Source organism: Episyrphus balteatus, chromosome 1, assembly GCF_945859705.1.
Source record: "Episyrphus balteatus chromosome 1, idEpiBalt1.1, whole genome shotgun sequence".
Classification (NCBI taxonomy): domain Eukaryota; kingdom Metazoa; phylum Arthropoda; class Insecta; order Diptera; family Syrphidae; genus Episyrphus; species Episyrphus balteatus.
Window position 1 is genome coordinate 163339810 of NC_079134.1, and position 13013 is coordinate 163352822.

Sequence of the window (13013 nt, forward strand, 5' to 3'; positions counted from 1 at the left end):
ACGAATATCCCGATACATGGGGCCCTTATTCATATGAAGTCCTTCCCCAACTGAATATAATAATAAAAACATTTTTTAAAGGTTGTGTCTATAATTTATAATACTACATCATTAAAAAAAAAAAAACTATTAATAAAATTTTAAATCTTACAAAAAAAAAATTCATTTTCTTTCATTAGTTGTTGTGTATTAAAAAAAAAAGTCTTTCATTTAGTTAACATTTTTATTAAGGAATATCTTGAACATTTTGAAATTAAGTAGGAAAAAAACACAGTAGTTTAAAAAAAAAATTAATAATTATATTTGAAAAATTAAATTTTCCAAAAACAACAAAAAACAATCATGACTAATAAAACTAATAACAATGTGATGTATAGGGTGTATCTGCAAATTACAATCAAATTGACAAAAACAAATACAAATTTATTATAAATTATTCAGCTGTATATTTTGCTTTTGTAGTTTTTTGATCCTTAGATAAAAAAAAAAAAACATAAAATTTCAAAAAAAAAAAGAAGAAAGAAAAAACATCATCATGCTTTGCCAAACAAATTTAAATTACACTATGCTTTAGATTTCTATTGTTTTTCTTATGATTTTTTTAACATATCCGGTTGCAGAAGAACTAGAATAACAAGGAAAGAAAAAAAAACAGCAGAAAAACAAAAAAAAAAACACCAGTAGATTAGAAAATGTACTATAACTCTTATTATTGAAAAAAAAAAACACTATAAAATTATAATATTCTATATAAACTATAATATTATTCCAAAGAAAAAAAAAAAAAAAAGTAGGTAGAATTTACTCTGGCGAATGCCACTTTTTTCTCTCTCTATCTCTCTCTTGCGTGCGTGATCTCCCAATTAAAAACTGAGACAACAAATTAAAAAAAACAAAAAAAAAAAAACAAAACACACTCACTACAGTTGCTTATAACTTAGGGAAGAGCCATAAACTACTCTCAAATTCAACACCATTGCCATAACTCACCCTATAAATAAAAAGTAAAAAAAAAAAATATATAAACAAATTCCCTCTGCAATTTATTATTAACAACAACCACACACCATGACAAACATGAACAAAATAGAAAAAAGTATCACAAGAGAAATCATAAACGAATAGAATTTTTGAAACGAAATGAAATAAACGTCAATTAAAGAAGATTGTAACCATAAAAAAAAAAAACAAACATATATATATACATAAATAAAAAAAATATATTTAAACAAAATATATATAGTCATAGGTTGAATTTGCCTTAAATATATTTAAAACAAAAAAAAAAAAAAATAATACATGCATGCAATTCCATAAAAAAATTGTATATTTAATTTAGACAGATGAAAAATTAAAATTAATAAAAAAAAAATAAAATAAAAATTTGACAGGACGTGTTCACAATAAACTAAAAGCTCTCTTTCACAGAAAGTCGATAGTTTATATACCAAAATATTATTAAAACAAAAAAAGATAAAATTTTATGAAATAAAAAAGTCTGTGTTAGCTCAATATTACGTTTAAAAAAAATAATTTTAACTTTACTTAAATTTCTCAAGTTTTTAACGTTTTAACAAATTTTAGCCTTTAGTCAAATTTTTAAACAAAAAAAAACAAAGAAAAATCTAATTTAAAATTTAAAAAATTTTATTATTAAATAATAAAATTTAAAGAAAAATAAAATCTTGTCCGAGACGAATCAAAAAAAAAAAAAAAAAAAAACATATTTAAAATTTAAATGGACAACGGAAACTTTAATGCATTTCTTTTTTAGCCGTGACTGTTCTTTTTTCTATAAGTGTTTAACAGTCTTCGATTAAAAAATAAAAAAACAAAATATTAAAAAAAAAAATGCTAAAAACTTATTTCATAAGTTAAATTTTAAGCAAAAGTAAAACAACAACAAAAAAAAATATGAAATAAAATATATTCGCATTTTTCAGTCTGATCGATTTATTATTAAATTTTTAATTATGTAAAAAAATATATATATATAAATTATGTATACTGTTAAGCTTCTTATACATATATATATATACAAATATATATATATAAACTATATAACTTAGATTAACAAAAAAAAAAAAAAAACAAATTCTTTTAAAATGATTAATAAACTTATTTTGCATTATTCAAAAAAAAAAACAACAAGCAAACGTATATTTTTGTACAATTTTTTTGTATATTTGCCACAAATGTCAAATCAGATTTTTTGTGTGTGTATATTGTGCACGTGTGCGTTTTGTCTGTGATGTCCTTTTTTATATTTTTGGGTTTTTTTTTTTGTTTTTTGTATGTTTTGTTTTGTGTGTGCGTACGTGTGTGTTTCACAAAAAAAAAAAAAACAATTCATTTACATATTCATTGTTAATGGAATAGAGGGCGCCTCTATTTATAGTAGGTACAATTGGCATAACGTGAGGGATAGTATTTGTTCAAATTACAACAACAACAAAAATAAAACACCTAAGAACAACATAAACCACAACCAACAACAACAACAAACACCGCATCGCCACGACATTCTCACGTTTTTGACATCATACCCTACATCAATTGGCATCGTTTTAACTACTCTCGTCATTTTCATTTGTTTTTTTTTTTTTTTTCTATTAACTTTTCTTTTTTTTTTTGTTTTTGGAAAAGCAAGGGTAATTTTGTTGAAGGGTTTTTTTTTCACTTTCTCAAAGGTAAATTTTTTGCAGTACAAAGTAATAAACAACAAAACAACACGCCTTTCTCACAAATAGAGAGGGGTTAGAGAGTGAATTTTTTCGTCTAGGTAATAAAGGATTTTTTCCTTTTTGTTTTTTTTTTGTTTAAGTGTTTGACTTAAATTTGCTTATTTTTTCGGAATTAATTTTTATATTCTTTTTCTTATTCTAGTTTTATTAAACTGGAGCTTATATATTTTTTGCCTCTGTGTGCCTCAGTTTTTTTTTTTTTTTTTTTTGAGCTTTTTAATTTTTTTTTTTAAGTTTTGTTTTTTTTTTATACTTAAATAACCAAATAAAAAAGGGGTCAAGTATGGCGAGAATAGCATAGCATTGCTCTCTGTGATGCACAATATGTATTTACGGATATGAGAGAGTATATGTATGTACGTAAAACGAGTGGCTTGGTCTTGCTTTTTGGCCTACATTAAGGCTAACAAAAAAAAACAAAAACAAAAAACAAAAAAAAAAACAAACAAAACGAATTTGTTTTGTTTTATTTGTTGAATTGTTATAGTTTAATTGCTTACTTAGGGAAATTAAAAATATGCATATTTTAATATTTTAAAATGAAGTTTTGTTTAGAAAAATTAGCTAACAAAAGATTTTAGTAAATGGAGTACTTTTTAAGAAAATTAAAAATATTATGGTAAAAACGTTGGGTTATGGAAATTTGATTTTCTTGTGAGAAAGTTCGCATGTATTTTAGAAAATACAAATATTTATATTAAGTCACTGAAGAGATCTCTGGATTTACACGTAAACTAGGATTTGGTGGATAATAAATATAGCATATACAATTATTCAGGATTATTTCCAAGGATCGACGAAATAAATGAATACACTGGTACGAGAAACGAAGAGATATTATGAACATTTTTAAGCAATTGATAATAAAATAAATTAGAGTAATGTTAAGCTGATAATAATTCCTTTTATTTTTTATAAAAAATTAACAAGAAAATAAAATTGGTGGTAACACCGATTTGTTTTTCAAAGTGTCATTAAAATGAAAATTTTAACGCATTAGCATTAATGTATGTAATTCTTTTAGCACTCCTCCCTCATTCGTAAATGCAATCAAATACAATCACCAATCTTTTTGATGATTTCAAACCTACCAAATTTCACTTACCAAGCTCAAAGTTATTGTTAGATTAAACTTATTCTATGAAACAATTTTAATTGAAACTTTCGTTTTACGTGAGTAAATACATTATTTTTAATTAGTTTTTTCAATACAAAAAAAATAACCTTAAATATTTTAAAAATTATTCCAATTTTCTTGAAATAATTATATTCTTCCAACGTACTCGTATGTGTAGCTAGCAGACTACACAAAATTTCAAAAACATTGAGCAAAGTTATCCTAAGATCTAAACTAAAACATGGCTCCGATATTATAACAGGTCTTGAAATTTAGTTTATTTACAAATATTGATGAAACTGTTTAAAATTTCAGTTTCTTATATGATTGTTAAGAGGTGGCGCATCGATTTTTTATACAAATGACGTCGCCCAACTTACTTCTTCTTCTGACTTTTTTAAGCTTGGCAATCAAATATCAGCGCATTTCTATAGAAAATTTTATAATCCTAAACAGTTTTTCCATGCACATATCAATTCAAAAGTTTGACTTACGGTCAACAATCGGGCGACATTTTTAATAGAGTGAAGATTTTTTTTTAATTTAAGATGTTACCTACTTCACTTTGTTACATTATAAAGAATTTTGTTAAATACAATAAACATAATATTAAGTTGTTCTTCGTACGCATCAAGACCTAACTTAATTTTAATCAATTCCAATCCAGGTTTAACAAAAAAAAAAAAAAATTTCTTTTAATGCATTTGCATCATAAATTGTAAAAAAAAAAATGCTTATTACAAATAAAAAAAAAAAAACGTGGATAAAAAATTTTAAGTTTTGCAAAAAATAAAAATATTTTGAGTTAAATAAAAATATTTTACAAATATAAAATTTTCTGCATTGAAATAAAAACTCTACGCAAAATGTGTGCATTAAATATTTTTTTTAATATTCTTCGGGTTTTTCACAATTTTGAAATCAAAACTGTAAGAAATGTGACGAATATAAAAAAATGAATGCAAATATTTGCACTGAACTTTTTTTTTTTCAATACAGGAATTTTTTCATTTATAAAAACATTTTTTTAATACAAAATATTTTCACTTACAATACAAAAATTTATTTTCAATGCAAATATTTTTTATTTGCATTAACTTCAAATTTGTAATGCATTTTTTTTACAACCCTGTTCCTAACTATCAAAACAAAGATTCACCGAAAATGTAGACCAAAACAATAGGGACCAAATTAATATGTTATGCTGTTTACCTTTGTTCAAATGATAAGAAAAGTTAAGGGCCCCAAACGACTTAGTCATCAGTTTTCATTTTAAGCATTTGGGATGTTATGAAATTTAAGGATTTTGTATTGCAGTGAAAGGTATACCTCCATATTAGACGAGTCAAGTCTCAAGCCCACTTCCCTATAAGTGGGATGTTTAAGGGTCTTAAAAATTTATTGTTTTTTTTTTTATATTAAAAAGAACGGAAAAATCAAATTTAGATATGCACCAATAAATCCATAAATTCCTATCAAAGTGATAACCACATATCTTATAACCACATATTTTATAGGTTGTGACCCTCTGATTCTCTTTTATTATATAATTTATATTTTTAACACAAATATTCTGACTAGCCCTCGTTTATTTATTTTAACTTTATTTTAACTTTAAAACCAGTGTAAGGACTAAATTTACTTTGTTTTGCTTAAAAAGGTTACGATATAGTTTTTAGGTAAAAATACAAAAACCTTTTTATGAACTATTTTTAAGCTTTCGAGCTCGAAAAAATGGTTTTACTGTACTCCCCATAATTTTCGAATAGAATAGGTAACTTCTTAACAATCTGAGGTCAAGTACAAACAAAAGTAATATAAAACAAAACAATTTAACAAAAATAAATGTGAATCGCAGCTAAACAATAATGTAGAAAACTAAGGATTAGTTATTGTATCGAAAAAATGTTATTCCATTAACAAAAAACAAAAAGAAAAAAATAATAATATTCGGGTGTGTTTGGTGTTGTTTTATATGGAAAATGAAAAAAAAAAAAAAAAATTGGATTCGCTTTTCTTGCTGATATTTTTCTCTATTTGTTTAAACAATTTTGGTTGAAAAAAAAAATGCATGGAATTTCGTCAACTCTCTTTTCCTCTGTTACCTCTTTCTTATTTTTGTTTTTTTTTTCAATATTCTTTCACTCCACAGAAATCATCTTAATACCACACACAGAAAACATCGTTTATTCAGAAATGTACCATAAGAAAAAAAAATTGTTATTTTCAAAAACAAACACAAAACATTTTAACAGAGTTTTTGGTCCAAAACACCACAGTCATTCTTTATAGGTTCAAAACTACAACGATTTTGTAAAAAAAAAATTCATAAACTTCTCATAAATTTATACAAAAACAATCATAAAATAGTTTCTTTTTGAGCTTTGCAATACTTATAATAATAATTATCTTCCTAATATCTTTTTTTAGTTAAAAAAACAAAAAATTAAAAAAAAAAGATTTCTTATAATTCATACACATGTTTCTCTGCATTTCTTTCATAACTTTTTTTTTGTCGAAATAATAAAAAATTACAAAAATTTACAAAACAAACAAAAAATTCCAATTTCCATCTCAAAACCAAAAAAATTCAAATTCAAAATCAAAATCAAAAAAAAAAAAAACATGAAAAACAACCACAAATTGTCTTATAATTAACCCTCGTTCACACTTCCAAATCCCACTTGTTTGTTTAGTTGGACGAATTCCGTCTTGAAATACAAAGAAGGGATCAAGAGATTATGGCGATGGCCGCCAAGATGAAAACGCTCGAAGAACAACATCAGGTGAGAGGACTTCCTTAGTGCATGACTCAAAATTTTCTTGGTAAAATTCAAAAATTAACAGGACTATCAGCGTCATATAGCGGTTCTGAAGGAATCACTGTGCGCCAAGGAGGAACATTACAACATGTTGCAAACGGATGTGGAAGAATTGCGAGCGCGACTGGAAGAGAAGAATCGTCTGATTGAAAAGAAGACACAGGGTACATTGCAAACAGTACAGGAACGCAATCGTTTAACGAGTGAATTGACCGAACTGAAGGACCACATGGATATTAAGGATAGAAAAATCAATGTTCTTCAAAGAAAGGTAAGGAATTCTCGGTTTGTTTTTAATTCGGCTGTGAAGGACCATATTTCAAATTTTTCCTTCTCTCTTTCTATCTCTCTTGCATTTACAGATTGAAAACCTTGAAGACCTGCTGAAAGAAAAGGACAACCAGGTTGATATGGCCCGTGCCCGTTTGGCAGCAATGCAAGCTCATCACAGTAGCTCCGAAGGTGCTCTAACTAGCCTCGAAGAAGCCATCGGTGATAAAGAGAAACAAATGGCATTGCTTCGTGAACAAAGAGATCGTGCCGATGCTGACAAACAAGAGGAACGTGAATTGCATGAACGTGAAGTTGCTGATTATAAAATAAAACTACGTGCTGCCGAAAGTGAAGTTGAAAAATTAAATACCCGCCTGGACAGAGCTCTATCTGAGAAAGAACGATTAGAAATCAAATTGGAAGCATCACAGAGTGAATTAGGCAAATCAAAGGTTGAACTGGAGAAAGCAACTAGTGAAGTTGGACGCAGTTGTGCCGATTGGGAAGCCACTAAACAGCGAATTGCCCGCCTCGAATTGGAAAATGAACGGCTGAAACACGATTTAGAACGTTCCCAGGTACTAGTGTATTTTTACAAAGGGATATATGACTTAGTAATTCCTTTTAGTGTGTTGTATTTTATATATGTATCTATAAAACTATATAAACATACATACAGAGATACAAATGTTTCTATGTATATTTATGTGTTGAAGCGCATATACTATGTACTCATGCTTTTAGATGAATGGTTTGTATTAATATTTATATAATAATTGTTGCCATATTTATTCTTACTATCAACATATCTACATTCTACACTTACATTATAATATGTAGAAGATTAAGGGCCAAGCTCCAAAGTATAGGGAGGTTAAGGCAGTTCTTACATATTTTTTTTTATGGAAAATTGTCACTTAAGTAATGCTACTTACGCTACCGTTACTGGTCTTAAGTATTACACTGTGGACCTGTATTGCCGACACCTATTGCATTATATTTAGTACAATGTCGGTAATGTAGTGTGTTTACATAGAATGATGTATAAACGTGTTTATCAAGCAATGATAGTACTTACACTTAAGATTCCACTTTTAAATTTGGCTTGTATTGCGGAAGCCGGTTGCATTATTACAATATCGTTTCACGTCGATAATGCAGTTTGTCTGTCGTGCAACTGAGGACGGTCCTGTCTAAGGAGCAGAATATCGAAGAAAGTTAGATGAAAGCCATTTCCCAGGTATTTTTAACCTTAAAAGCTCTCTCAAACTCTACCAACAGCGTTTTTTGTCTCTGACGTTCAGGTGTAGAATTTATGTTACTCAACGTTTAATGAGAAATTCATACCAAAAAAGCTGTCGTCAGCGTTTTTTATACGAAATTACTGTTTTTTTTTTTGTGGTAGGTCGTAGGAGACTTAAGTGCTTAGTCTGTCAAAAGAATTTTGATTTCCAAGCTTTACTTTCGGGTTATAAGAAGTTATGCTAACGAATATAACAGTCAAATTCATAAGCATATTAGTGACATGTAATTATACCTAAATGACATGCAACTAGGCGAAATGCAATGAAACTATTTGTAGCTAGGCAACATGCAGCTAAGAGTTATGCAGCAACGCGACATGAAATAAAGACATAAAAATAAAAATAGCATGAAGAAATAAGTCGACACAAAGAAAAGCAACAAGAAGCATATCAACATGAAGCAAAGCGACATGAAGCAAAGTGACATGAAGCAAAGCGACATGAGAAAAGCGACATGAAGCAAAGCAACATGAAGCAAACCTACATGAAGCAAAGCGACATGAAGTAAAGCGACATGAAGCAAAGCAACATGAAGCAAAGCAACATGAAGTAAAGCAACATGAAGCAAAGCGACATAAGGCAAAGCGACATGAATCAAAGTGAAATAAGCAAAGTGACATTAAGCAAAGGGAAGGTCAGCAACATGATGCGAAGCAACATGCTGCAAAGATAGATTCAGTAGAAAAGTTGATGATAAATTAGACTGCCCAAAAAGGTAGTATACATATAGGGGACATGTAACAGAGTAACATGCAGCTAGGGCCACTAAATGACATACAGAAAGGTGAAATGGAGACGGGAAGAATGCATATAGCCGATTAGTAGGAGAGATTCGTTAAATTAATTAGGTAACTCATAGATTAGCAGCATTTTCTTATGTTTAATCGCAGAAATATAGCTTCGCAACATTGCATACAGACAGTCTTGTTCACAACATCTTTGAACTCTATCTTGTTGATGTTTTGGATTTTGTTTTACTTCTACCTATCAGAATCTATTAGGGAAGTTGTTATATTTTTATTTTTTTAACTAAAATAAAAAAATAAATGAAATAAATTGAAACTATTATTACAAAATATGGCGTAAGTATTTATGTTTTACGTAGTTTATTTGTAGTTTGTATCAACTTGTGTAACTTTACATATAAAGCACAAAATGATTATGAATCTTAAATCTAATACTTAAATTAGACTATCTTAATATATAATGTCTCTCCAAACTAATATTATTTCCAAATGCAAAATATTTAAAACAAAAGCTTAATAAATGTCACCTTCCCATTTGTTACCCTCTCATATCAGAATCAAATACATATATCCTAAAAACTACCCATACAAAATTTAAACTTTAAACTTGATCACCAATTCTAACATATATTATTTTCTTACTCATCTAGACAACATTCGGTCGATCCACCTTGAATACATCACAAGAGCTCGATCGGGCTCAAGAACGTGCCGACAAAGCATCTGCCGAACTGCGACGTACTCAAGCTGAATTACGAGTTACTCAGGTTTGTTATAATCCTTTACTATTATTTGTTTTTAAAATTACTTTAAAATATAATCTCTACACATTATATAAGACGATCGTAGTTGGCTTTTTAGGTTTAGTTTTATAAATTAAAAAAAAATTTGTTGATGGTCATACTAAATGTGATCTGATGCTAAAATCTAAATGTGAATCAAATTTAAAATTTAAAAAACAAAAATACAAAACAAAAAACAAAAACACATTGAAACATAAAACAAAACACAGAAAAATGTTGTTGAAGAAAACAAAATATAGGTCTATTAATGGCTATTGTATGACCAGGTTTAAAACTTACATAACTGTTATACACAATTTAGACGATTTAGTCTAAATTCTGACTGACAGTAATGAATTAAAAAAAAACACTTTTAAATTTAATTGCATAATGAGTATAAGTATACCTTTCATGCAAATTGATGGTGTGTATACATTTTGACATATTTCATTTCATTTTTGACACAATGCAGTTTTTGGTCATTGTATTGCTTGGATTCATGTCTACATGTATTTAATCGACATTCACTTAATTTACTTTAAAATCTTAAAGCACTACAAGTACCTAAAAAATTCAGAGAACACGTATATCACAATATGAAACGCAACGAATATATAAATAAAATACACTCTTTTGTATAACAGTATAACAGAATAATTAATCGTACATCTGTCTATTTATGACGATCGATATGAAATTCTACGTGCATGAATTCTGCTGTATAACAGTATTGATCTTTCGTGTAATAAAGATCAGATAAATCTGAGCTTGTGTCCGCTTGTCACCTTCTGTTGGAGTAAAAATTGTTATACTTTGTGAGAAATCCACTATACAGGAATCACTCACTCTTCGCTAAAGAAAATTGGCAGTTAGTCTCAACGCCTAACCACTCAAGTGTATTATTGATGACTTGCATATTTGTAATTTTAATAAGCTGTTCTTCAATAATTTTTGACATTTCAACTGTTATAATCCATCCGTTAGTTTTAAACAAGTTATACTGGAATTATTAAAGTAATGTACAAAACTGAACTAATTCATGGAAATCATAACTGTTCAAATAAAAACTTTTCTAATATAAAGCCTTATAGAAGCTAAAAACGCACCTTTAAAGCTTTACAGAAGCAAAATTATTTGCTGAGTATGATTTGTTAAACTTTCGTTCACTCTTGCTTTTGCAGGGACGGAGCACTCCAACTCGTTTTTTTGGTTGTTCTTATCTGTCAGAATAAACTTTACAATTGTTAACTGCTTTTTGACAGCTGTCACTTTCGGCAACTAAACGTGGTCAATATGATCGGCCAAGATCTTTTTTCTTTGACAACATTCTGTAACATTATTTTTTCGTTTTAAATTAATTAATTGCAAATGTTTTGATTTTCGCTTTTAAAGTTGGTTAGATTTTTTGATATTTAATAAAAGTCTCTTTTTATCTTTAAAATAACTATTAAAAACTGACGCGCTGACATTAATTTTTATAGGGCGAAACAGAACAACGTTTTGTGAGTAATTGTTTCCAAAAAAACACAAAAAAAAAATCCAAAGTTTTACAATCCTACATTCGTTTTTTTTTTTTCTTACAAAAATTTTGGTTTAAACTCTTTTTTTTTGGATTCACTCACTTTGTTACTAAACATTTCAAATCAAATTTTAAAAAAATAATAAAACTCATTTCGTAAAACATTTTCATGAAACAAAATTATGAAACCAGAGGTTCTTTCAGAATTGTAAAAATGTAAAAAAGTACTATAAACCTTAATAACTTAAAGGCTATGTAAGCAGCTTTGTGAATTAGAAGCTGCTTTCAGCAAAATGTTGGCCAAAATTTTTGCTGTTTAAAAAAAAGAAAAACCAATATAGGTGCCAATAAATTCTTCTTAAAATTTTTTTGCTGCTAAAATGCATCACCCAGTTCCTTAAAAAAATTCAGATAAAATCAAAATTTACATCAAACACATCTTTCAAATCACATCAATCTTGAATGCTGCCATTTTTAAAGCTCTAAACACAATGCAAACCAAATACAAAATGGCTGCATTCAAGGTAAAAAACACACCACAAACAAAGCTATGCACATGTTTTGGCTTCATACTTTTTTTTATTTGAGTCTTTCTTGTTTTTTTTTTATTCTGATTCCACTAATCATGAGCAGGAATATTATTCAGATAAAAAAAATTACGCTAATTGATGTCATGTTTCATTGAATTAATTGTAAAATGGTAGTTTTCTTTTAGCTAAAAATACAAATTTTAAAACTCATGTTGGCAATGTAGTTCTCACAAGTTTTTTGCTAAGATTTCTTTTTCAACCAAACGTTCTACCAACAAAAAAAAAATAGTGATGCCAAATTGTAAAAACTATTTGTATTTTCTGCGAAATATTTCCAGTCGGATGCGGAAAGAGCACGCGAAGAAGCTACTGCCCTGCAAGAAAAACTCGAAAAGAGTCAGGGCGAAGTTTATCGACTGAAGGCGAAACTGGAAAATGCTCAAGGCGAACAAGAAAGCTTCCGACAAGAACTCGAAAAGGTACAGGCAAGTGTTGGGCGAATTCATGCAGAAAGGGATAAGGTAGGGTTTTTGTTTTGTTGGGTTTATTTTAAACCCCGTTCAGACTATACTCAAATTCTCATCTATAAAAGGCATTTGCCGAAGTTGACAAAGTGAAAGAAGAACTGGAACGAACTCAAGCGACACTCGGAAAGGCACAACTACAACAAGAAAAACTGCAAAACTCACTGGACAAAGCTCAAAACGAAGTCGATCACCTACAAGATAGAGTCGATAAAGGAACTGCCGAAAATCGCCGACTTGTTCTTGAAAAAGAAAAACTCACATTCGAATATGACGACATGCAATCACAATTGGACAAGGCTCTGGGTCAAGCTGCACGTATGCAAAAGGAACGTGAACTTTTGGCTTTGGATATGGAACGAATTAAGGACAAAATGGACAAGACACAAGTACTGTTATTATTGTTGTTGTTGTTGTGTTGTGTGTTATACAAACAAAAACTTAAAATTATATATAGATATCACTTGCTCGTATACAGAAAGAAAGGGATACATTGTCTGATGAGCTGGAGACGATTAAAGAGCGAGGAGAAACAGCCCAAACGCTCCTAATGAAGGCACAACGTGAAAAGGAGGCAATGCAAACCGATGTTGATGTACTCAAGGAGAGGTATGAAAAATCCCATATGGTCCAACAGAAACTTCAGGTAAGA

At 28.7% G+C, this 13013-nt stretch overlaps 1 protein-coding gene across 13 annotated transcripts in view; it reads left to right on the top strand.

Moving 5' to 3' along the window:
* The window catches only part of LOC129907885 (trichohyalin), a 121248-nt gene that overhangs the window by 101907 nt on the left and 6328 nt on the right, over positions 1–13013 (top strand). For 8 of the 13 annotated variants that reach the window (XM_055984357.1, XM_055984359.1, XM_055984358.1 and 5 more), the window contains 8 exons: positions 6558–6647; positions 6709–6954; positions 7046–7540; positions 9657–9773; positions 11270–11290; positions 12176–12358; positions 12430–12750; positions 12819–13007. In XM_055984357.1, coding sequence (XP_055840332.1) covers positions 6558–6647; positions 6709–6954; positions 7046–7540; positions 9657–9773; positions 11270–11290; positions 12176–12358; positions 12430–12750; positions 12819–13007 — 1662 coding nt within the window. The remainder of the gene's footprint in view (positions 1–6557; positions 6648–6708; positions 6955–7045; positions 7541–9656; positions 9774–11269; positions 11291–12175; positions 12359–12429; positions 12751–12818; positions 13008–13013) is intronic. The other 5 variants (XM_055984360.1, XM_055984366.1, XM_055984356.1 and 2 more) reach the window with 4 other exon arrangements.